The sequence below is a fragment of the Cryptomeria japonica genome, chromosome 2 (assembly GCF_030272615.1).
Source record: "Cryptomeria japonica chromosome 2, Sugi_1.0, whole genome shotgun sequence".
NCBI lineage: Eukaryota > Viridiplantae > Streptophyta > Pinopsida > Cupressales > Cupressaceae > Cryptomeria > Cryptomeria japonica.
In genome coordinates, this window is record NC_081406.1 from 578119802 (window position 1) to 578147698 (window position 27897).

Sequence of the window (27897 nt, forward strand, 5' to 3'; positions counted from 1 at the left end):
TATTATTTAATTAAATTATTTTTAGATAAGTCGCATAGAGCCTTAGAGAATTTATTTAAATTGAAGAAAAATAATATAATTCATAATTGCTAATCTTAAATTTAAGACTAAACCAATGTAAACCTTGACCCTAAAACAAACTAGATCAAAATAATAAACCAAATCATAACTTCATTTTAAGACTACACGAAATTTCACGAAACCTATCTCTTAATGAAATTCAACCATAACCCTACTTGTAAACACTATTGCACCCTAACCCTAATATTTAAAAAAACAAAAGCTAACGCTAAACCATATTGACCTCCACCCCTAACACTAAAATAAACTAAACCATAGCCATAAATGAACTACAATTCTAAATGAAAACTGAAATAAACCCTAAACCAAATTGAAGCATAACCTTAACTCTTAACAAAATTCAACTATAACCCCAACCCCATTCTATCTAAAATGAGTTTGAAATCTACAACCATATTGAACCCTAATCCTAAATTAAATTATACCAAAAACTTGAACCAAACTCAACGATAACTAAATTGAAATATAAACATAACACTAAACACAAATCAACCCTAACAAACTTTACCCTTAACACTAAACCAAACTAGACATTCAAACAAAACCAAATTGAATTGTAACCCATGGCATTAAAAATATTATTAAATTATAAACCTAAACAAAATTACACCATAAGCCTAAAACAAAATAAAAATGATAACCTTTAGTTATTTAAATTAAATTAATAGACTTATAAATTAATTTAATGTTTCATTATTTAATTTAATGTGAAATTTTAAGTACAAATAAGAAATAAAAGCCTCCATATCTCTCTCTATATATAAAAGCTAGTTTATAGCCTAAACGGCACCCACAGAAAATAGAACTAAAATCCTGTCCATGAGATCACAAGGATATTCCGAAAATGATGGGATAAAAATAAAATAAAACAATTTAAATAATGGAAGGCTTGCGTTTTGGCACTCGGCACATTTACATTGAAAATGGGCATGCAATTTTGAGCGTAGTAATAAGCGAATGCTACAACCTGACCAGTAATGGCCACAACAAAATTGGTCATTCCAGCGTGTCCTTTCTCACTCTCTGAAGTGAAGGGCAACAGAAGGGATTTCAAATGCATGTCCAATGCCAAAGGAGGAGGAGGAGGCGGCTATCGACCTGCATTAATTCTTCCAGTTGAGTTTCTTTCTTACAATTGAATTGCATTTCTTGTATTTCAGCATTTTGAATTTGTCCACAGCCTGCTGAATAGTAACATAAATGTAAAATGGGCTCAAATTGCCATCGGTTTAACTAATAAAACACGCGCCAATTGCAGGCTTGCAAATACCGTCTTTTCGTTGTTTACAATCACAAACGCTTATTCTTGAAATGCCATCTACATACTTGTTCTGGTTTACTGGAAAACATATACTTATCCTTATAATGTTTTACAGGAGAAAAAGTGTTAGGAGCAGTTGGTGGTAAAGGTTGGTGTTGGGAGTTTTCTTTCAATGGGAAAGGTTGTTAGGTGAAAAAATGGCTTATTCTTTTGCGAGGAGGAAAGGAAATGATAAGTCCATTTAGAGTTGATGGTGTGTGTTGCCCTTTGCGATTAGAAATTGGAACAGCTGTTACAGTTGCTGCACATTTTATTCATTAACATATTACAAATATATATATATATATATATATATATGTTGTATACTCAACGAACTCCCTATAAAATAGCTAACTGACTTGACAACACACTATAACAATTGGCAACAAACTGGGTGATAACTGACAGTGAATTGAACTAAACAATTAACAAAACTTTATAGATAACAAGTTGTTTGACATGTCTACTCTATGTCACATACACAGTTAGACTCAAATTCAGATATGACTTATTTTAACACTCACTCTTAAGGAATAACGGAATTTACATAGTACAAATTGACTATGAACATAAATCAAAACAATATATTATGTAAAAGCTACTATTTAAAAACAATTATCGGGCCAGTTAGTCTTCTTCAAGCTGCTCCTCAATTGCAGGTATAGTCACCTAGTTATCATTCAAGTTTCCAATATTATTGGATACCATTTGCACATAAAGTGTCTCATCACCTTCTTAAAGGTATGATGCCGAACTTCTAGATTTTGGATCCTTATCTGAGCTATTGAACACCAATCCTCACATGTATGTCTCATAACCCCAATGAGATATAGTTTCTTCAATCCAAAAATACCTTAGACTATTGAGCATCTAACTATCTTCTAGTGCATCTTTCCCTATCTTCAAAGTGTTTCGCCTCTTCAAAATAGAACACATTCTTCATTTTCAATGATGTCATCATCACTATCAACATTTGGTGTTTCTTCAGCAATGGTTATACTGCAATAAGCTTCATTGTCTTTGACGGGCTGATAAAACAATATGGAAAGTGATCTTCTGATCCCTTCGAAAATTTCCATTAGAAAACAAAATAAAACTTTTAACAGTCCCTTGATTGCAAATAACTGCGATTTTCTTGCTTCGCAGCTGGCTAGAATTGTCTGCAATAGACTTTGGCTTGGTCGCTGGCTTCTTCACCTTTGGCGGCTCCTCTTGCACGTTAGGATATCCAATATCTTACACACCGAACAACATTTGAGGCTTTATAACTTCTGGATGCAAATTTTATTTCCATGGCAATAATTTCTGATGGCAGCTTCTATTTCCACAGAAGCAGGGGTGCCTAGGTGAGCAACTTACATATAGCGTAGACAACACTATAAGAAATACTGGTCTTCGTATCTAAGAGAAAACAATATATTTAAGAGCTAACACATACAACCGAATGCAATGTCCCCACTATGAAATAGAATTTAAAGGTAAATATTAATAATAAAATTAAAAGTTAAAAAAATAAAAATAAAATTAAAATGAAAATATAAAAGAATATAATTAAACATAATTAAATTTTTTATAATGAAGAGTTGCACTCTTTCAAAGAGTGCTAATGGTGAAAGGATGTATCTCTTGCCAAAGGGCATAAATGATGAAGAGGTGTGACCTCTCCCTCACTTTGAGAGATATAAAGGAAAGGAATCAAAGCATCCAGTAACATCCCCATCGATCAGTTCAGATCAGAACTGTTATTAAGTTTCAGGCAGTAACATCTTTGTTCTTGGTGGTATGCATAGGAATGCGCTTAATATGTTGTATGTTTTGAATATATTCACGTTTTTATTATGAGCAACCAATAATGATTGTAATTAAGGGTATCGCTGCCTTAAGGAAGAACAATCAGATTGAAGGTCTGAAGAATCCATCCGCCCAGCTATAACAAAAAAAGATAACACTTTCAGATCAGAATAAGGAGATAATATACTAAGCACTTCCAAAGTTCAGTAAATAAGAACAAAAGGTATGCATCCTTGTATACATACACATTAAATTCTATAGCAATATTTATGATCAGTTTCTGCATACAAGTATGCATATTTCTGGTTGACATGTCAACATTCTGCATATTTATGTTTACTGATTAATGCCTGGAAATACGTTATGTTCACATCAATTTAGTGAACCAGAATTATGCATTATTCTGAATGCTCCTGGTATGATAAAAGGGAGAGGAGTTATAGTTAGGAAAATGGTGTTGGGGTTATCTCATAGGCACCCCACCTCATGGTTTAAGACCGGGGAGTCCCATGAGGCCAAGGGGGTATAAGGATGCTGCCCTTGGGCCTATGAAGTATAGACTTCCTGGGCACCTTTCTGTAACAGCCCTCCTCCCTCTGTCATACTAAATGGATATGTAAATATGGTACATAGGATAGGCGTGACAAGTGGAGGAAACCGGTGATAGGACACTCCACTAGGTAGGCCACCTCATCGATGGCATGGGCCACGTGGGGTCAAGGGGGCTAAGTCCGCTCTCGAGCCTAGATGGGGGAGTCTCTTGGGCACCACACTTGTTCATCCTAGTCTATATTCATTACATGAATAAGCCTTTAGAGCGAGCTTATGTCTTACTTGGTACAGCTATTAGAATCTATTATGAACATAAATGCAACACTATATATATATATATATGTATGCATGTATGTATGCATGTATGTATGTATATGTGTGTCCATTAGCCTATTCCTGAGACCCGTAGGCTAGGTGGAATGAGAAATGAGGGTCTAGCATTGATGAAACGAGGACTTACTATTTTTAGTAAGTCAGGGAATGGCCATTTTGGTGTTACTCCACTACTGAGCTCTCCATGTTCTGCCTCTGGACGCAATGATCATGCTTTTCTGAGCATTAGTTCTTGACTTACTATTTTTAGTAAGTGGCAGTGTGGCACAATTCTATTATTGGCAGTAGATAGGGTTCTGATTCTGCAGCAGTTTTGGTGGTCGTCCTGACTCAATTTCATCCTAGTAGTGTTAATAATCAGTACCAGAGCCATATGCGAAATAATTGAATATTAATTCCTTATCCTAAGGTTTAATATTTAATTAATCTGATTATTGACGACTGATTTATTAAAATGGGGATTAATGCCTATTTTTCCTAAGTTCTTGGCGAATTCATGTTTATTAAAGAGATATTGAAATATTAAGAAAGATATTGTATTTTTTATAACTTATCTCTAATATTTGCCAAAGTACGTGGGTCCTTGCTTTAGCGTGGGAGTTGACTTGTGGGGAATGGCGCCACTCTTGGGGTCCACATGTAGTGGAGCGAAATGCAAAGGAAAAATGCTGAAATTCAAGGAAATGGCATTTGGGTTTGAGGTGTGTGGAGTTATAAGTATGAGACTTGGGCTCCCATTTTGATATCTTTGAAAATTGCATCGTTATGCTACCGGTTTGGCTACTAAAAATCGGAGCTTCGAAGTTGGCTTCCTAGCTGAGTCTCAGTTTTGTACTTGCAATATAGTACCTAGCTGTGCCCTTTTGTTCCCATTGCATATTGGTTAATGAGTTGCAGATTATGGAGTGATTGATGTTGGATTTGATTGTTTCCGGTTGCTGGTCGCGGGAGTGCTGAAAGTGAAATTTGCTCATATCTTTTAACCAGGCGACTCCATCCATCTGGGTACCGGCTCATTCTTCCTTCCATGCCATGGCGATACAATGTGTGAGTTTTTAGCTGTTTTGATTGAGCAATGATTTTATTAGACAAAATCGAACTTCCTAGGTTAGGCGTGGGTTTTTCTGTTTGCATTGGGATGCATGCAAAATAAAAATGGGTTTGTTTGGGATGTGGCTTTGATTGGTTGTCATTGCATTTGATGTACGGTGGGATTGGGATTGATTTGAGTTGATTCGGGCAAAAAATGAGTGAGTTATGAGTGTTTTGATGTTTCCATAGGTTGCTGAAACTGTACTTTCAGCTTGCAGATCAGTGTAACAGAAAATTACAGTCATGTTGTAGAAATCTGCAGTTATTCATCTCATCTCATCTCTATATTGTAAGGTTGTTTCAGTAGTACTGATCATCCCCTTCTTTCTGCTTTCTTTTGTAATTATCCACTGCATAAGTGGAAGAGGCTGGCTTGCCGCCTTCTAAGTTTTGTAATCAGTCCTCTCGTTGAATAAGTGGTTGAGTGATAAGTTCAATTCAATGGTCCTCTCGCTGAAATATGTGGTAGAGTGATAGCTTAATGTACTGTCCTCCTGCTGAAATACGCGGTAGAGTGATTGAACTTCAGTTTATTGTAATTTTCCCTTGGTCGGTTTACCGCCAAGAGCTTTGGTTTCTATCCTGCTGGATAAGTAGAAGGGGCTGGCTTGCTGTCCATGCATTGTAATTTTCAGTTTGATTATGATTGCTAACGATCCTCGGAACACCGTATGCTCTCACCCTCACAGTTTGGGCTCTCGGTGAACAAAAGGTGGAAGGGTTCCCTTTCAGTTGTTTGGTTTATTCCTCTAACCTTAATGGGTTATTTGTTGTGGATGAATTGTTATTGGTCTAAAAACAAAAAAAAAATTACTGGGATATTACAAGTTATAGTCAGGAAAACGGTGTTGGGGTTATCTCATAGGCACCCCACCTCATGGTTTAAGACCGGGGAGTCCCATGAGGCCAAGGGGGTATAAGGATGCTGCCCTTGGGCCTATGAAGTATAGACTTCCTGGGCACCTTATTGTAACAGCCCTCCTCCCCTTTTCATACTAAATGGATATGTAAATATGGTACATAGGATAGGCGTGACAAGTGGAGGAAAATGGTGATAGGACACTCCACTAGGTAGGCCACCTCATCGATGGCATGGGCATGTGGGGTCAAGGGGGCTAAGTCCGCTCTCGAGCCTAGATGGGGGAGTCTCTTGGGCACCACACTTGTTCATCCTAGTCTATGTTCATTACATGAATAAGCCTTTAGAGTGAGCTTATGTCTTACTTGTTACAACTATTAGAATCTATTATGAACATAAATGCAACACTATATATATATATATATATATAAGTATGTATGTATGTATGTATGTATATGTGTGTGTATTTCATCTCTCCTAAGCTGTTTGCAGGGCTCCACTCCGGATTACCAGTTATTCCTAAAACTCATTCCACTCTATTTAGAGCATAAAACAGGTATTCATTTATGTGGTATTATGAAAATTGTTATCTAACGTTATTTCCTATAAATGTAGATGTTATTATACCAACCTACCCTCTCAGTGATTATTAATGTTTTTGCTTTACATCATGTACTACATTTGACAATGTTTTGTAAAGTTAAAACTGTAAATAAATTTCTTCTTTGGACTTAGATGAGACTGTTATTTTTGGGCAATTCCAGGAGGGGACAATACACCAAAGGTCCTCACATATCAACTCAGTACCAAACTTATCAACTTAGGTTTATGACATACTGAACTTCAAATGCTTCATAGAGAAATATTGGTGCTGCATCTAAGAAGCAGATCTGTGACTTCAAACAAGAAAGGATAGAATGGCTCTGATACCAAATTAGAAATTGGAGCAACTGTAACACTAGTTGCACATTTTATTCATTAACATATTACAAATCTATATATATCTATTGCAGACTCAACAAACTTCCTAGAAATTAGCTAACTGACTTGACAACGCACTAGAACAATTGACAACAAACTCGGTGATAATTGATATGGAATTGAACTAAATAGATAACTGTTCTTTGTAGATAACAAATTGTTTGACACGTCTGCACTATGCCACATACTTTGTTAGAATCAAATTCGGATCTGACTTATTTAAACATGTGCACCTAGCTGTCTTTTGGTTGTAGAAATCTTACAACATATGAGAACACCTTAGGTGTGTGACCGTACCCAGATGGGGCCACCTTAGCTTGGATCACCATGGCCGATTCTCTGGACACTTAATTGTGCTTGGACTGTAAGTAGCTTATAAGGCATTAACTACCCAGTACCCAACACATGTGGCATTGCGTAGATAATGGGGCGCACACATGCTAAATGTGCTCAGGCTGTAGACACCTTATAGTTTAAAACCACCTTGCCTAGGTGACTTTTCTTATACTACAGACAACATATAATCTAACTATGCTTGGGATGTAGGTACCTTAAACTATAAGACCACTCTGCACATCTGATTGTTCTTAGTCTAAGGGATACACATAACCTAGTCTATGATGCTTGGTATCCTGTTTACCCAAGTGAGCTTGGACTATGGGTAGCTTAAAATGTGAGATTGTAATGTCCCTTGCTAAAATTTTATATCAGATCTAAAAACTAAAACTTCTTTCAACTTGTTGTCCTCATTTTTGTTTCCAAAAATGAAGGACCACTACGATGGAATTTTTATGAAAAAATAAAAATTATTACTCTATGGCACGCTTCCTGAGGCAGAATTTTGACTAATCCTTGGACTGGCTTAATCCTTAGTCCATTCTCGAACTACGTTTCAAATTTCGTCCAATTCTGGGTTCGTTTGCTATGCCTTTCCTTCAATTTCGGGTTTTAAAACCCAGACTGCAGGTGGAGAATTTTCTTCAAACTGCAAGTTTTAATGATATTCATTGTTGTGGTCTTTGTAGGGGAATTTTTGATCACTTACATGTGCATTTTTTATTTCAAATATGTCACTTGTAATTTATTTTAAGTTTCCCATTTAATGTTTTTATCTTTTTGTTGTTTTTTGGTCATTTTTAGTTAAAATAGGGGTTTTTTGGCTCAACTGCAAGTAAACTTGCAGTTTGTTCAAAAAACCCCTACTTTAATGGTTTTCACATGTAATAGGGATTTTAAATCCCCATTACATGTGTGCAAGTGTTTAATACTTGTTGTAGGGATTTTATTTCCCCCTTACAAGTATTTTTAAACTTGCAGTTTGTCTTTTAAAACCCGATTTTAACATAAAAGTTCATTTTTGACAATTTTAAACTTGTCATTTGTCCAAAAAAACCCGATTTTGGCTTAATGAGTGAAAAAGTGAGATTTTAAACTTGTCATTTGTCTTTTAAAACCCGATTTTAAGCATGAAAGAGGGAAAAAGTGAAAATCGAACTTGTTGTTTTATATCCAAAACCCGATTTGCTTCCTTTTGAAGAAAACGAACTTGCCTTTGGCTCTTCAAAACCCGAAATGCAAGAGAAAAACGATTTTAGACCTTTTCAAGGCGAAATTTGTGGAGGAATCGTTGGATGAAGGAGGTGTTTTGGGTTTGCATCCTATCTTCATGCATTGTTGGACATCTCTCATGCCATTTGAAGGATACATTCGCTGGTTTTTACCCTAAATCAGCAACCACGCTATTTATTAATGCCATGTTTTTAGGAGTTAAATCTATAACAATTTGCACACTCCTAAATCGTTTTGCTCTTTTCTACTAAGGCGTGGAGTATGGGATTGGTTTCAAGACATTTAATAATCCATTGAATGTGTATCGAATACCACATTTTTTGCAAAAACGTGATTCTCTTTGGCTGCGTTTTAAACCTTTGGCATTGTTACCTCTTCAAATACCTTTGGTGTTATTGCTTCAGCAAATACCTTGATCGTTTTGCTTCAACAAACTTGAAATGAACACTTTCATTGGCATTTTGCTCCTCCAAGTTTAAGATTGCTGCCATTTTTGGGGGCATTTTCACAAAAACGTGATAAGGGTTTAATAGTCCAGTTTTGCTTCTTCATCTCAAGAAGTATTGCATTGTTGGAGAAGCATTTTGATTTTCTAATCAAGGTATGTTCTTCCTTTCTTCTCTTCTTTTTTTTATTTTCATGTTTTCTTCATTTTTCATTATTTGTTACATTCTTCGCATGTGTTGTTCTTCCCTTAAAATTGGTTTTCATGAAAGAAATCTTCCCTTTGAAATGCAATTGTTAAATTGTATTATTCTTCTCAAAATTCCATCTTAGCTTGTATTCGGGATTTTTAATCTCGATTACAAGTTCGCTGGAAATTCTTGTTCTTCCCCTACGGTTAAGGAATTTAATCATTTTTGGTTAAATTTCCAAGCTTGAAAAGTGTGAAATACCCCTCTCTTGCAAATTCGGGTTTTGAAAACCGGATTACATGTTGAAAAGATCTTCCCATTTTCATGAAAATGACTATCCCGGATATTCCCATTTCTATCCATTCACGTTCCCCATATCCGTACTTTCCATTTCCATCATTTCCCGCAAGTCAAAATCCCGTTTTTCATCCGTTTCTCCATTTTCGAATTTACAAGTATACTTGTATTCGGGTTTTAAAATCCCGATTGCATGTATGTACTTTCCAACTTGTATACTTGCGAAAATTCCCCCAAGATCCGAAATTGGTCAAAGTCAAGATTTTCCCATTTCTACATGTCTTCCCTCTTCTTCTCACAAAACCGTGAAATTCAGAGATCAAAGTTTTACCCATTTGAAAAAGAAAGAATGATATTTGCAGCTGATTATGATGTGGCCTTAACCCTTTTAAGTCTTCATCACAGCATTCCAGGTTCGCAATCAATGTCAGATTTGCCGGCATCGCCAACTCCAAAGAAAATGAAATACAAATATGACAAATACCAGAATGAGGTTGCACCTTCCCAGGTATCTTCTCCATTGGATCGCATCAGGGACACAGAAATAGGGCACGTTGATATGGCAGAATTCATTCACAGGGTAGAAGATCCATAGGATAACAACTTGCAGCGGTTGTTGGACAGCCATATCCATCATGCGTCTTCTTTCCCAGTGGCTGCCCTAGAACCTGAATTTGTTCTTGCATGCGCCCATCATTTTGACAAAGAGTCAAGAGTCATAAAAAATGATGATGGTGAAGCCATAATTCGTCTTGATGCGGATACAATCGAGAAGGTCTTCAAAATACCTCCTGCACCTGTTTATATGGAAATCACCAAAGAAAGTGCAGCAGAGTATTATGTGAAAAGAGAAAAAGATTGCAAGCGCCACATCAATAGGTGGATTCATGAGCCACGTCCTTCCTTCTCAAGATGGGCAAAGTTGTACCGTTGTGATTTCAAGTGGGAGATAGGAGACACCATCACTCTTCTCAGCAGAATGTTAGGCCTTGAGCACTCTAATGTCTTTGAGCCATGGATGTATCAATTCATCATGTTCATACGGCAGTCGCATCACATTTCATGGGGTGAAATCATCAGCGATGCTTTGTGCGAACAACTTGTAGCGGTTCCTACCACTATGACCTTCTTTATGAATTCTTATTTGGTATATTTAGTAGCATCACTTAGACACTTTCCAGGTCTTTCTACCAAGGGTGATCGCTCGCTCATACCAGTTTGGGAATATTATGACCAGCTGCCTTTGAAACCTAGCATAATACATTTCAGAAGAGTCCAAGACGCATTCTTTGGATATTTTATGTGTCAGTTTGACATGGATCTCAGAAATAAACGAGTATCAGATGAGGCATGGGTCAAGGTATTTGAGTATGGGTGTTTATTCCTGCAATTTCCCACCTTCACCTACATGAGGATTGGGTGCTATGATGGACAACCATACATGCTTCCAAGATACCCGACCGATAGGATAATTCTTATGGAGTTGGGAAGACAGATTATGGCTGTTCATACTCTTCAGTCTGCTAGACACAAGGTTGGAATGGGGATCTCCAGCACAAATCCATTGAAAATTGGTCGATACTCCCTTGTCACATCTGTGAAGGCTAAGGCCATGGAGGTTGAATTGCAGGAAATCAAGCTTAAGAGGTTCAAACCTAGAGCTGATTTTGATTATAGAGGTATGAAGGAAAAGATCAAGAAATCCTTTGTGCATGTTCATCGCATTGAAGACATCTGGGCAGATCTCCGCACAGAAGCTGAAGTTCTGAAGATGGATTACTGCAGGCTCACTGTTGAGCAAATTGTTGACTTGAACTTGGCAGATATCCCACAAGGGATGATTGATGACGGGCGTATACTTGATCCTGAATACACTTCACGGAGGGTTGAGGAAGCTCCACTTCCTTTGATCCAATGGTCACATAAAGAGTGCTTCTCCATTCTTGACAGATTTCAGCCTATCTTGGCCAACACTAACGCATGGTTGAAAAACAATGCTGTTAGACTTATCAAAATCAAGGTTGGTAAAGAAGATGATTCTACAGGGCCTCTTGGACGGAAGTTTGAGATTCAAATTGATAATAAGGAGGGTGCTTCATCTTCAAGCACAAGGGTCAAATTACGAGTTAGTCGTGCAATAGTGCTTCCACCTGAAGAGACAACTACTCGTGGGAAGGAGAAATCACGGTTCCATGTTCAGGTGGTCGATCTGGATAATCCAGAAGAGGGGCAGCAATTTGATGATGCGCCTAAGTCTCCAGTTCTAGACACGCCTCATGAGGTCATTCCTCCAGTTTCCATTGAGACGCCTCTTTCTCCTCCTGATTTGCTCATTGATGAGTCTCCTCAGAATGCAGTTCCCATTTCGGCATACGAGCCTTCTCCTGATCAACAGTGAGAAAGTGTGTTGAAAGTTCCTGAAGATATTCCCATTTGCATTCAATTATCAGAAATTGACACTTCCACTTCTGGTTTTGAAGAATTCATGAGGCAATCTTCATGTCCGTTGGTAACTGAGCAAAACATAGTCGCTATTCAAACAGATATTCCTCCCAGGGTGACCACGGTGATTCAAACAGAAACTGCTTCTCCTTTGCCTACAGCTGCTACAGGAAGTGAGTTGATGACTTTGCCTCCATGGCTTAGTTCTTTCACCCCGAAAAGAAAGAAGCAAGAGATCTCACCTGATGCCTTTGACTACCAGCAACTCAAACAGTCCAGATCCAAAGTTGCTAAGAAGGCGAAGACTATTTCCAGGGTAACTGTTGATAGCAACAAGATGAAAGTAGCTGAAATTGTGGAACCTATTGCAGATAAACCACTTGATGAAATGTCAGCTACTGATTATAAGGTTACAAAGGTAGAATTGGGCAAGCAAACACATGAGGTTATTAAACATGATGCTCAGTTTTCTGTTGCTTCACTAGTGCAAAGATGTGACGATCTTCTTGCAAAGAAAAACAAGCTAGAAGAAGAAAATCGACAGCTCATGGTAGCCATCCATAAAATCACAAAACCTGCTGCCGAAGGGAGTAACTCTATAGGTTCTTCTGGTTCCCAAGAATCGATTCGTGGAGTGGAAAGAGCTGCTCAGAAAGTACAAGCACTGGATTCCTGGGTTGATCAGCTTCATGATCAATGCGTGCAAGTGATAAAAGACATTTTTCAAATAATGTCTAAGCTGGAAACCATTGAGGAGAAATTGGATCAGACTTCTAACACTTTCAAAAAGAATCTGAAAAGTGTTGAGAAAAGTCTGGCAATCTGGCGTACCATGCCCCAACAACAGCTCAATATCCTGCAGGATCACGCCATCATTTCTGCCAGGGTCATGTACTTGGAATTCGAGGAACTCATGGAAAACAAGACTCTTGTTCTTAAATCCCTCATCGAAGAGATCAGTGATGCAAGGAGATTCCGGGATGAAGTTTATCAAGGTATTGTCTCACATTGTGAAAGGGCCTCTTGCAATATAGTAAGTCAGGATGGAGAGCTAATTCCAGAAGAAGAGGTTCTTGCGGATTTACAGATGAGGATTCATGGTGAATGGAGGAGTGAACAATTCTCGGCAGTTTCAATTCAAACATTGATGAAACACCAAGCCTTTTTGCATGAGATTCAGTCCATCTTGGATAAAGACAATTCCGCGCTTCTCCGTTGCCACGACACTATTGTGAAGACTATGGTAGTTGCTAAGAACACTCATGAACCGAATCCCGAGGAACTACAAGCGAGCATCCGGAAGTTTCAAGGATTCATGTCTTCACAAAATTCAACTTAAGTGTTTCTCAGCACTTAGTTGAATTTTCTCTCTTTTTGTAATTTCTTAGTTGTAATTTTGTTTTAACAAGATACATGTAAAAGTAGTTTATGTAAAATGCAAGTTACACATTACTTGTACTTTTGTAATTACATGTAAGGTAACTACAAGTTGTGTCCGATTAGGACTGTAGTCTGAATAAGTCTTAGTTAGTTGGAATAACTCTTAGTTAATTAATGAAGTCTCAGTTATTTATTAAAAGAGTCTTGGTGGTTGAGAGAATCTCTCAAATTAGTTGGGATCCTTCCACCTTTTTCTCAAGCCTCCTATTCTATAAATACTTGAGAGGTCCATTGTAATTGATATCTTTTGGAAAGCAAGCAAAAACTCTGCCAAATTTACAGCAAGAAGTCTTTGAGCTTATGTATGTGAATTGAAGGTTTTGGAAGAATATTAAAGAAGGATTACTCAAGTTTTGAGTCTTTGAGCTACATGTTTGAGTTTGAATCTTTTTATTTCTTCTATGCAAAGTAGTTCTAAAGGAGCTTAGTCCAATCTGATTTGAAGTCTTTGAGCTGCAAGTAGAGAAGATTAATTAGAATAGGAAACTCTCTTGAAGGAGCAGCAAGTCTTTGAGCTTGCCTCCATTCTTGAGAAAAATTATTGTTTGATAAGAAATAGCAGCAAGTCTTTGAGCTCGCATTATTTCTTGTCTTTATGTTGAAAGAATAGATTATTCCAGTCTTTGAGCTGTTATCTTTTATTCATTGTAAATTTTAGTATAGGAAAGGGTAGATAGGACTTCCAATAGTCAAGTCTTTGAGCTTGATATTGCTGTCCCGTCCCGAAGGAAGTGACGGAAGTCTTTGCGCTTTCAGGAAACTTCATTTCCTTTCTCTCATTTCACTTGAAAGTAATTACTGTTGTTCATATTCAATCGCTATCCTTTTCTGTGAAGAGAAAAGGATATTGTCTTTCTTAAAAAAAGAAGGAAGACTGCTGTCCCATCCTGTTTTTATTTCAGTTTTAGTTAGATAGGGGGAGCCTTCCCTTAATTAGGAGAGTTTTTACTCGTGTGCTGTGGTTGAAATCACAATTTTGTATATTTCCCCTAAGTATACAAAATTTTCAACCAACACAACTCGAATTTGCAAAATACACATAAATGGTGAAATCGGGTATACCGAAAACCCCTCCAAAACACAACCAAACAAAACTAGAACTCAATGAAACCAATGTAGAATGTATAATACTGTTTTTTCCATGGTTTTACATCACATTTGCTGCTAAATACATCAGATATCAATAATATATTTCTGCTGCAAATTACATCAAAAGGAACCCCAAATCCGGAGCTCAAACATTGAGATAAATCACTGCGACTACCAGATAAACTCCCCAAATTCTTAATTAATGTTCTTAATAGAAAAACACATGAGAAAATGCTCAAATAGAAGTAAAACCCACAGCCTCAATGCTACAAAGGGTTTAAACACACTCAGAAATACAAATCACACAAACCCTCAACCAAAACCCCTACAAAAGCTAAAATAAATTATGAAGCTGTTATCAAATATGCACAATGATAGTCTCTGAGTGAGATTGTTCTATGGTTATCCTCGACTCCTGCCTTAGACCACCTAGTAATTCTCTGACTCCCATCCTTAGATCATTTGGAAACCTTCAAACATCCCGTTCTACAGTCTCCTCCACCGGTTTATTAGCCACTGAAGAAACAAGCATAAGCTTTGATAAAATTTGCAACATGAATAATGAGAAATGAAGCCAATATCTTGTATAATTTAAAGCACTTTCGAAATCCATGTTTTGGCACCAAAATCCCACTCCCAAGGAAAGGAAACTTTCCTTCTATTCTCCAAACTTCTACAAATTCCAAAGAAACTTCCATTTCCCAAAACCTCTATAACTTCCAAGAAATTTTCCATTTTCCATTTTCCATGCCAAAAAACCATTAGTTTCCAAAAAGATAAGTCAAGTGAAGTTTCCCAATTGCTCATGCCAAAATGAGGGAAATATTTAAGTTTAAATATATTTGGTATTGAATAATATTCAAATCTCAACCAAATTACCAACTTTATTATTATTTCCCAAACTGTCAATTAATCTTGATTTGCTATTTTGGGATTGCTCACTTACTATTTTTAGTAAGTTGCAATTTTAGAAATTTTGAAAAAGGGACATGATAGAGATGACCTCATGCATGTGACTGTGCTTGACCTATGGGGCACAAATATCTAGTCTGTGATTCATGGCACCATGTGCACCTAACAATTCATGGAATGTTGACAACTTACAACATACAAGAGCACCCTATGCATGAGACTATGCTTAAACTTTTGGGTGCACATACCTTGGTCTATGTTACTTGGCATCTTGTGCACCTAATCGTGTGTGGACTTTAGGCAGCTTGCTGAATATGATAACACCTCTTACATGTGTGGATTGTGCATAGACTATGGGGTGCGCTTTCCTTATCCCCTTTAGTATTCAAACTTGTGACTCCACATTTCAAGCACAAGATCTTCACCTATAGGCAACTGAAATTGGAAATCCAGGATTTATAGGAATAGAACAATTAAGATTGTGGGCTGGAAAGATGTTTCAAATGCAACCAACCATGTGCCTTTTTACAAAAACAGAGACAAGGTAAGCTCAAAGTGAGATAACTGTGTTGGTGGTCTCTCGAGTCACATTTGATCTAGTTGTTTCCAAAAGGGATCGCTTGGGGTAAAAAGCAGCAAAATGAGCATCTTGCACAAAATGGATATTAAATGGAAAAGTATCCACATTCTCAACTTTAGTTGGGAAGTATCAAAATGGATATTTCATGCCTTTTGACCATTCATTAACTTTAATCAAATTTTAATTATATTCTTTAATATTTTAATTTTAATTTTTATATTTATTATTTTGTATTTTAATTTTATTATTAAATTGTATTTCAAAGTAGGGACATTACAGTCCGCCCTTCCCAAATTTGCTTGTCCTCAAGCAATGTAGATTTCAATTTTCTCAAACTAAGTCAGTCACCAATATGAATAAAAAACACAAAGCATACACATGGATATATGCAAACATGAAGCATACACGTGAATACACGTATTGTTAGATTTCTTCTTATTGACTAGAAAGATTCATGGATTCATCTTTACCCTGCAGGATGACAAGATCATAGCTTTGATACCATTTGTAATGCCCCCTACTTGATTAATATAATTAATCTATTTCAATATACTAAAATTGATTGAAAGAATAATCATGAAGCCAATCATTGATATTCTTCAATTTATTAGTTATTAACAAGTTCTTATTTATTTTCCTCATTAGATGATTAATTTCATTATTCATAGTTCTTAATATAAATATCAGACTGTGCTACTACTTTAGTTTTAAGGGAGAAGGGTCTATGTATGTTACCAAAGCACTTAGAGACCAAATACAATAGGTTCCCTCAAATTTTACAGATCCAAGCCCTTACCTATCTTGGGTCTATACCCTCAAGGCTTATGGGTCGCTGATCCCCACCTTTTGCTTGGATTTAGACTGCCCCTCTTTGGAACAACTCAATCCCATCTTCTTAAATACTGACAAAAATAACATGATTCAGAGTATAAGTATACTAACTTCTCATGTATTATGAATATATATATATATATATATATGAAATTAAGTATGACTGTCATACATATTGCAATCTATATTAGTATTACTATTAAATTCTACATAACAACATTATCAGGCTTCATATATTAAGCATACGTATTCAACACATCCCCATGCATACCACCAAGAACAAGGACGTTACTACTTGTAACTTAATAACAATGCTGATCTGATCTGATCGATGGTGATGTCACTAGATGCTTTTGATTCCTTCCCTTTATATCTCTCAATGTGAGGGAGAGGTCACACCTCTTCATCATGTATGTCCTTTGGCAAGAGACAAACCTTTTCACCATTAGCACCCGTTGAAAGAGTGCAACTCTTCATACTTTCTGCCCTTTGAAAGGGACTCAACCTTCCACAATCAGATCTGCACTTCTTATTTAAATCAGATCTGCACTTCTCATTTCCAAATTCTCCCCCCCTCAAATGAGGTTCTCTTCTCCCTTTTATATCCCACGTTTGAGGGAGTCACAACTTATCATTTCATGCCTTTTGACCATTCATTAACTTTAATCAAATTTTAATTATATGTAATTATATTCTTTTATATTTTAATTTTAATTTTTATATTTATTCTTTTGTATTTTAATTTTATTATTATTATTCATTATTAAATTGTATTTCAAAGTAGGGACATTACAAAGAGGATCTTGCATCCTTTCTACGAAGGCATCTAAGATTTGCAACAAGGGATATGTATTATGTAGATTTTTCAAAGTTCCCAGACTCGGACTCGGCTCTGACTCGGCAAGGCTGACTCGACTCGTGACTTGGCTCGGACTCGGCAATGACTCGGCAACGACTCGGCAAAATAAGAAAACCCTTGAAATTTAGAGATTTTTAACGATTTAAAACTTGTTTCATACACCCATTATTGAATTAAGCTTAAAGACACTATAACATCATCAAATAGAAGCTAATTTGATCACATACATAAACATACATCCATCACATGCGTAGAAATGTAAATTGTAGCTCAAGGAATTAGAAAACATAGATATATAGAGTTATAAATGTTGTCCAATGTATATAAAATCCATGACTTCAAATGTTCCCAAACATATATGTAATTGTAAAGTGTAAACAAAAACAAGTCTATGGCTCAAGCTCTAGCTCAGCCTCGTCTATCTGCCTCCTAGAAAGGCGTCTAAGGTAGGTCCTGGATGACTGAGTAGCCATAGTCTCTGCCTGTGATGTGCCAATCTGAGTAGCCATAGGTGTTGTGCCTGATCATGCTCTATCCTCCTCCTCTGCCATAGCCACAACCTCAGCCTCTCTGTCTACTTGGTCAACCCACTCAAGGTCCTCATTAGTGAAGACTAGATCGGTGGATTGAGTGAGCCAATCGAACTGTAGTGTTGCCCCAATGTGATTTGTGCAAGCTTTTCACCTCTTCCTCTCAGCTGGTTGCAAAACTATGGTTTCCTATTTTTCTAGTGTTCCACGGACATTGGGGACGAGGGGACGCGTTTCCAAGATGGGGGGACCAAGGGCCTAAGTTTGGGGACGACAGGGGGACGACGACGGGGGGGTGGCGGGGTGGTTGTGCTGATATAGTTATACATATACATATAGTACTTGAAAAACTAGTTTTGAAAAGATGTATGACAGTATTACAGTATAAGAATTACATTTTCAAATGAGACTATTTTCTAAAGGCGTTGGGTGTTATAAGAAAGGGAAATGGCGAAAAAAGTCATTAAAAAATGTTACGTTTTTTTTTTTTTTTTTTTACTGCGCTTTATTAAGTGACTCCAACCGGGTCACGACCCTCGGACTTGGGAGTCAGAGAATGACTCGCCTGACTCGGTGAGTCAGGCGAGTCACGCCCTCTGACTCGTCTGAGCTCGGGTCAGGGTCACCGTGACCCGGCAGGGGTCACCCGGCCTACTGACTCGCGTGACTCACCGCGAGTCACGGAACTCTGAGATTTTTATGATCATGATTCATTATTGGTCTATCACTTTCTTAGACTTATAGTTTGATGGGGGTTGGGGGGCAACACCAAAATGAGGTTGAGGGTAGCACCCCTCGCTGGGGTCTGAGGGTGAGAGAAAGAGAGATAGAGAGATAGGTCTAGATCTTGGGGAACAAAGGAGAGAGTGAGATAGAGAGAGGAGATAGAGGAAGAGTGATAGGGAGAGAGATAGGTGTAGAGTTTAGGGCAGATAGAGTGAGTGATAGACAGCGAGAGAATGCTGATAGGAGCTTGTTGATTATTGAAATTTGACTAAGACTGAAAATTTATAAGATCTAAAACCTAGAATTTGGATTATAACTCCTAGAGATTTGAAACCACTCTCAAACATCCTCCAATATATACATGAAATATAAATTAAAAGCATAAGAAATTAATGTTATATTTCATGTTTATATTTTGATGAAGAGAATGAGACTAACTCAAAGATAAATATGGGGAGTTAAATGTAATATTCCATGTATATTCTAGGGGCATGTCATAAACCGAAAAAGAATTAAAATTTTGAGACTAAAAAAAAGAATTTGGGTCTAGCCGAGTCCAGGTGATGGAATTCACCTAGACTCAGCCAAGTTTGAGTCCAAGCCCCTGGGAAGTCAGGCTTGACTCAACTTATGGTTATGAATATCTACAATGGATTATGCTAGCCAAGTTTGAGCCCCTTTATTCTACAATGGATTGTGATTCAACCTATTCATTGAGGGCTTGACTCTACTTAAGGTTATGAATATCTACAATGGATTGTGACTCAGCCTATTCATTGTGTTTGAGTCCAAGTCCGAGACCCTTTATTCTACTAAAGAGGGAATGGATATTTACAATGGATCATGCTAGGGAAGGGTATCATTATGATGAATAGGGGAAAGTTATTTGGTAGATTAGCAATGCATTGTGCTGAGATTGCTATTAGCTTACTAAAGAATTTGGTGGGAATATGGAAATTTTCTAGGGATGTGTTTCGCCAAAGATGAGTCTTTAGGAATTTTATTGAAATCAAACTTCCATTGAATGAATTAGTGAGCAGAAAAACAACTTTTAATTGGCGCAAATAACAACATGAGATCTTTTAGCACTTAAATTTCCTCTTATTGGGAGTGTAATAGACAATTCAGCTTGAAGATGTAGAAGTGATAGAACAAGATGAAGGTACAAGAGGAATTATAGCCACTAAGGTCTGGATGGTGTAATAAAGAAGAGGATATCATGTCACCATTTTCAAATTAGCTTCATAGAGGAGACTTATAGCCTATTTTTTTCTTTCCTATAGGCTAAAGGTTGAACAAGAGTTGTTCCTAGTTGGGACTATCAATCTTTCATTTATAGGGCAATTTTTTTTTTGATAGGTAATAGGCCGAAGCCGATAAGGTGTACATACCCTACCCCCTTGTAGGAGTTGAACTTGTGACCTCTGTTTCAAGAGCACAAGTTCTCCACCACTAGGCCAACTCAAGTTGTACATTTACGGGGCAATTAATATAATAATAATAATAATAAAGTAATTAAAAAATCAAATAAAAAGTATTTTTTTAACACTTGGAGGGAATTTTGTATCCTAGGTTTGAATTAAAAAAAGGTATCTAAAAATGGCACCTAGCTTCATCTAGATCATCCAATTTCATTTGAGCAATTCTTCATTTTGAGTTTGAATTCGATTTGCACTCAAGGCCAGAAATCCTTGGTTGCACACATTGAGAGGTTAGGACGAAATCCCTTATCTCTTCCATTGGCAATTCTATATTAGGGGTTGCATGGTGGCCTAAATCAGAGTTTGTTGTGCATGATTTTAGGATTGGTGTTAATAGTTACAGTATTTGCAAGCAAGGTTCTACGAGGATGCCTCCCCACCCTTGGAGATTGCGTCCCCATCCCCACTGCTATTTTGGGGATGGCCGGACGATATGGGTGCTTGAAAAACCTTAGGAAACACCTGAAACATCCCTGGGCCATGCAAGGACACCCAACTGTCCCTAGGTTAGTCGGAGACGTCTGAGGGGACAGCTAGGCATCCCCCATAGCAATAGTATAATAGCAAATTTTTCCCTAAAATACATTTTTTTCATTTATTCCTCATCTTTTCAATCGTCCAACTTGTGGGGGAAGGAAACCCCACACCCCCTCTATTGTTCAGTTTTTCTCACATCTAACACCTTGTGCAGCTTATTATTGCTGCTTGTCAAATCCATTACGGTCTCCACTCCCAAACCCCAATTATGGATCTCATGATTAATTTTATTATTGTTTGATAGTTTATTGCTGTTATCAGTTATTGACATCTCTCTCTCTCTCTCTCTCTCTCTCTCTCTCTCTCTCTATATATATATATATATATATATATATATATATACTAAGTCACATAATACGACGAATTTCAAGGATGGAGTTCGATTTTTTTCGAATTTCAAATTTTTATAAAAAATGCATTCAAATTCGGCCATAAATTTGTACGGCCAGAATGTCACTTTTTTTATTAAAGCAAAAATTTAAAGAGCATTTTTTTAAGGGTTTTTGAAAAGCGTTTAGGGTTTTTGTTGATTTTAGGCGGAATTTCTTTATAAAACGCTGCTCTTCGCCTCTGTAAACACACAATGTAGATTTTCGGCAGACTTTTGGCGGATTTTCTTTAGGGTTTTTGAAGTTGGAGTGCGTGAAGAGGTCACAGGTGAGTGCGTGAAGAGGTTGTGGAGTGCGTGAAGAGGCTGAGTTAAACTGTTGCGGCTTCTTTCTATTCTCCTGTGGCTGTTGGGTCACAGTAGCTGCCAGGTTTAGGCTGAGTATTACATATATTTATTAATAAACAAAATTATATTTAAAAATAATTCTGATATAAGGCGAACTTTAAACTATTACATATATTTACAATAGTATTACATATATTTAAAATAAACAAAATTATATAAGGCGAATTTTATCCGAATATTTATTTTGAATTTTTCCCTTGTCGAATTTCATCCGAATTTCATGACTGTTGAATTTGAATTCAAATTCGAACCTTGTTACTTAGTATATATATATAACCATCCCCCTACCCCAAAAATGGCTAAAATCAGGGCTGTTATCTTATCAGAAAACCCTAGATAGCCATTTTTGGGGTTATTGTAGCTGGTCAAAATTACTATTTCCCGCAGTGCCATTGAGGAGGGGGATTCTACAGAAGCTGTGTCTAGTTTGGAAGCTGATTGCTCGTATTATTGCAGATTTATTGTCTAGGATTGGTGTGCCACAATTCCAGGAGGAGATTATATGGTTTGACAATCAATTCATCCAGCTCTACCCTCATAAATGCATGCTACAGGCACCTTCAAGATCACTGGTTGCTGATTCCATCATCCCAATATGGAGCGACCAGTATATGACAACCTCAAACCCTTTTCCTGCTGCCATACACCTTTCAAATGCTGCTGTGCAGGTCAGTACAGGTTCAAACAGGTTTATGACAGCACAAGGACAGCCGTAGAAGTTGCAATCATAGTCGTAATTCCATACATTGTCGGTTATTATCTATTCCAGGCAGTTTTGTTGGTGATTTCTGGCCTGTATTTCTGATGTTTTGTATTCAGTTCAATGTGACAGTAATGTACTGAATTGTCACTGAATAAAAATATTGTTTGGTGAGGTTACTAACCTCTGTCCTATTGATTACCAGTAATATCTGATCTGAGTGTTATCATTCACTGGGAAATTCCAAGTGTTTTCCATCAACTACTGTTTGTATCAGCATTACAAATAGTTTCAATTTTGTTTTCTTTTTGTTCAGAAAAATACAAAGGAATTTGATAAAAACACATAAATCCACATTAGGGATAGTAGATATCATAGAGGAGTGTTAATTTGTCAAGCTTCCTTTATTATATTGCTCCAAAATTGTTTCATGAGAATCTTTAACTTGACTTTTAGAAAATAGATGTTCTTCCTAACAGGTTTTAAATTTTAGTGAATAGATTTAAATGCACAAGTCTGATTAGAATGACCTACTAAGTTTGTTTTTAAAGTGTTTCCAATGTTGTGTTGCTGTATTTTAAACAGGCTCTTCGTCTTCTTTATATAACCATTCCTTCTCGTTGCTTCATATAATTACAGTTTATTTCAAATCTTTGCTATTCAAAAATATATATGTAGATTTGAAGGGAGAAATACACCTCAAATGATATGCTTATAACCTAGTTATTCCATTCCACAAAGCATTTGTCCAAATTATGAGTACTCTAATATTTCAACATTCTTTCTCTGAATAGAAAGCTTAAACATTTTATTTTTAGGTTCCTAGTTTTAATATTTATCCTTGCAATTTTCTCATTGGCTTTGGCTGTCTCAAGCTACAAGGCTATTTGGGATAATGATTATCATTGTGGTTCTTAACTTCTTATTATCTTTTCTGTGATGACTCTGCTTATTAATCTTCTCTAGAAATGATGAGTCCATAGTGAACACAGGGATTGGGTAATAATTCAAGTGATTATCAACAATTGTCTTCTTCCTTGGAAGCAAAAGGTGTTCGCACTGTTGTTGCGAATGTTTCTCGACCTGATTGGCTACGAAATGCAGCTGGACTATTAGATGGGAATTATTGGAAAGGAACACTTCGTCCAAGACCAGTCCTAGACTGGTATGCACAACATTTTTCTTCATTAACTTTTATGGCCTATTGTACTGGATGCTACCTTCAAGAATGTCGATTTCACAAAAATGGTACTTCAAATTTGACAACCCTGGGCCATATGAAGTGAGCAGTATGTATCTGATTACCCATCTGTTCTCTAATTGCAGGTATCTCAAAAAAATTGAAGACGCGATTTCTACAGCAAACCAACTTGCTGATGGTGATTATACAAAATTACAAAACTTCAAATTTTTTGCTTTTGATTTCTTTTCTAATCAAACTAATTGCTTGGTAAGGGACAATAGTATAATTCGTTCAGCAATGGGGAAGTTGAAAACTAAATGCAGTTACCTGAGTTGTGGATCGAGATTAATCCCTTGGCAGTTTCATCAAAAGATAATTCTCGGTTTGTCTAGTCCAAAGAAATGCATAACAGTGACCAACACCGACTTCTTTCAGCATTGAAGAGGATTAAAATAAAATAATGTCTTTGCATTTCTCTCCAACAAACTTGATACAAAATTATATATGCTCAATTCATCTAGACTTAAGGAATGCCAAATGAAGATCAACGGTAGAATTTTTATGCAACAGATACAAATTTTATATACACTTCTGACTTTGAGATCTATAGATCAATATTAATGTCTAGGTTATTTGCATGTTAATTGAAATATCCTTTTTTAAAAAAGTTTCCGGCAATTCCTTGAAGTATATATATATACTGATTGAATTTATTATTGTAGTCAAATGGTACTAAAAAATGTGAACATATTCACAAAATATCATTGTAGAATATTACTCAAATATTATTCACTAAATTTCAATTGACAAAAAAGAAGCTGATTTATATTGAATTTGTGACTTTGACCCATTCAACTTCACCAGCAAACCAAGGGCCTGTTGACTAATGCAAAATTTAGATAAATATTAAATAATGCTGACTGAACTTATTATTGTAGTCAAATGGTACTAAAAAATGTTGATAAAATATTCACAAAACATCACTGTAGAATATTACTCAAATATCATTCACTAAATTTCAAGTGAATAGAAAAACACCTGGTTTATATTGGGTTTGTGACTTTGACCCAAGATTCTTCACAATACCATATCAGTGATCTTTTTATTGCATCCCATTTCGAACTATGGAAAATCAAATTTAATTGGTATGGGTGGTTTGAAGTCCCATAGCTCCTCACACCAACTGACCTGCATTCCATATCACCTTTTGGTATTTTTGTTTTTGTACAAAATTTCCATGTCTTATGACTTCTCTTTCAATTGTTGTTGCTCCCTTTTTCAGTTGCAAAATGTGAGGGCTAGGTTTCAAGCAAGTTATCTTCACCAAAATGAAAGGCGGTTAGAAGATGAAATCTCATGAACATCCTCAATACCTCATCGCCTTCCAAAACTTGCCTTGTCATCTTTTTTTGAAAGCTAAAAGTTTGAAATCTCACTCGTTGCCTTTCTTTATTGATACTGGCCCATAGAATGGTATGTCTAAGTTTGTATCATATGACTAGCAAATAAAATAAATGATTTTTTAGATTATTTTGGAAATAGCAATTCTTGCAAAATTATAAATAAATATATATTTTCCTCACAAATTCTCTAACAAACACAAATTTGATCCCTGTATGAAAGTCCTTTCTCAAACTGAACTAAAAAGTGAACTGAATTTTTTTCTGATTTTTGTTTATTCTCTTGTCCGATTTTTCTTTGACTGGCGAAAGGAAGTGTTTGGTTTGGTTTGTATTTTTGAGTTTTTGATGCCAAATGGTAATACAATGCTCAAAAGGAAAATAAACACAACAATGACATTTTTTTGGACTTTTTCTACTATGAAATAATTGACTAATCAAGAAATCAGAATTCTGATTTTTATTACAGCAAATAATAATTGCAATTTTGAAAGATTTATTTCATTGGAAGGACAAATAGCATACCAAGGGTCCCACGCCAAGCCTAGAATGGTGTGTTTTACTTCTATTGATGAATTCAGATAAATTGCAATATAGTGGTGTCCAAGGTAGACCAATACCTCCAATGAGGTCTATTTGCATCAACTATAATTATCAAAAACAATTACTGATTGGTGGTAAACAGATTTGTCACTGTAGTTGTTTTTCTGAAACTGACCTTGTTTGCCCAAGTACCAGTGACAACCGTGCCAACAGATGGAGAGATTGCAGTGAAGCCACAATCTTCCTCTGTGTTTGAGAAGAGCAGCTCACTCGTGTGATGGGGGTTTTTGGGATTTTTGTGTACTTTTAACTTGAAAGTACATAAAGGAGAAAACACAAAGCTAAAGAGAGATAACTAATGAAAACCCCAACAGCAGACATATGAATAACATTTGAGATTCATGATGAATAACAATTACAAAATGGGTTTAAGCACAAGATATGTTTTAGATATGCAGTGATGATGAAAGAAAGATAACAAACCTCGACATACAAAGAAATAAGTTGTACTAACACATATAATTCAAGATACCAAGAAATGATGTGTTTCATCAATTACTTATATTTTGGAATTGAAAATTAATGGATTCCACCAATACACAAAAGGATTATCAATTTAACATACAAGAAATTGATAATCATAACTCATAAACACATTCAAGACATATGAATCAAATGCATTCTTTGTTATTCTTTTGAAAATATACAAGTCCAGAAACTTTGAGTACAAAATGTGAAAACCAAAAGTTTTCTAGAATCTTCCCTCTATATGAGTCTCCCCCCTTTACAATGAAAATGCCTTGTATTTATAGGTTTTAGAAGATAACTACTTTGTAACCACTTAAGATAACCAACTTAGGTCACCACTTACAATAACCAAATTTGGTAAACACTTCGCATAACTAATTAAGTGATCACTTTTAGTAACTACCTTTTAGAAACAAGTTAGGTTTACCTAATTTTTACCAAAAAAAAAAAAGTCTAAATTCTAAATTCAATTACAACAAGTGACTTAAGTCACTTTTACAAATGAGAATTTGAAAATTGCAATCTTGAAGAAAGACAAGATTATTAATATTGTTGATGTAGTTTGCAATCTTCACTTGTTTTGCTTTTGATACTTCTTGGGGATCTTCTTGGAACCGACCATTGTCTGAATTTGTCCTCTTTGTTGCATAGCATGAATTGATACACTCTTCACATAGGCGAGCAACTCTTCACATAGGCGAGCATAAGATGGTGCATAGTAGGAAATGATAAGATATTTAAAGTCACATCTTCTTCAATCAAAACCTCCTTAACCTGCACGTCCTAGTCGAGAAGTTGAAATCCAATATAATATTCAAATCTGATAAACCTTTATTGAGAACCTTGCATAGTGAGTTTCATCTCTCAAATAATTTCTAAAGCTTCACATACATCTCTTGTAGTTGTGGCATGACCTATCTCCATATGAATGTGAAGAATTCCACACAGTCACTGAATGTTGAATGTATATTTTGTTGATGAAGTTTAAGGTTTCATTGCATTCCATGATATGACCTATCTTTGAAGCATTCTTTTATCAAAGGTTCACTTTCTCTATCTAAGCTTCCATATTTTGCATATATGTTCATCGGTGTATATTTGCAACATCGATCCATCATGTACCCATATTTCTGAAGCATTTTGTGAAACTGTTCACTTGCTGGTCGCTTCTCTTCCATAGGCCGTGTTGTCGATTGTAGCGGTGGGAGTATCCTTGACCAACTACAATCAAATATGCAATTATCCTTTTGGCTTTGCATATTTGTATATGCTGATTTAAATAAAACGATTTGTTAACCAAAACATAATTATTTTGTTAAAGGGCTGACTTGGTAAAAGTTCGCCACCCTTGAGGAAAGATGTGTTGATTGGAATAGAGCCGACCCTTGGTGAAGAGGCACCCACGTATGGGTATAAATATAGATCGGTTCTCTCTTCATTGCATCGAATAGACATAGCAGATCGAATATTATCTATAGCAGTCCGTATTCATCTACAGCAGATCGAATATAATCTATAACAGTTAGCATACATCTACAACATTTTGCACTTCTATTATAGATTGGGTATCATTTGAAATAGTTCTTGTATTCTCAGCAGACCGATTCAAGGAGTGAAGCGATTTACACTGAAATTATAAAGGCATCTTATTGTACCTATTTGTTGAATATAACAAGAGATCTTATTGCTGGGTTTTTCCCTTCATGTTGGAGGGTTTTCCCAGGGTATATGCTGTGCAAAATCTGATTGAATTGTCTTATATCTGCATTCTATTAATCTGATAATAAAATAACATGGTATTAGAGCCACGTTGAAGTAGATCTTGATCAGGTTTCTCTATAAACAACTATTTGTTCTTATTCTAAGGAGTAGTTCTTAGCAAGCGAAAAT

The 27897-nt window shown here is 36.2% G+C and overlaps 1 protein-coding gene across 2 annotated transcripts in view; it reads left to right on the forward strand.

Moving 5' to 3' along the window:
* Nucleotides 1–957: 957 nt before the first annotated feature.
* Nucleotides 958–27897, forward strand: part of LOC131051195 (uncharacterized) — a 162907-nt gene continuing 135967 nt past the window's right edge. The window contains exons 1-3 of one of the 2 annotated variants that reach the window (XM_057985602.2): nucleotides 958–1196; nucleotides 23346–23518; nucleotides 23680–23732. In XM_057985602.2, coding sequence (XP_057841585.1) covers nucleotides 1059–1196; nucleotides 23346–23518; nucleotides 23680–23732 — 364 coding nt within the window. In that variant the 5' untranslated portion in view covers nucleotides 958–1058. The remainder of the gene's footprint in view (nucleotides 1197–23345; nucleotides 23519–23679; nucleotides 23733–27897) is intronic. The other variant, XM_057985593.2, reaches the window with a different exon arrangement.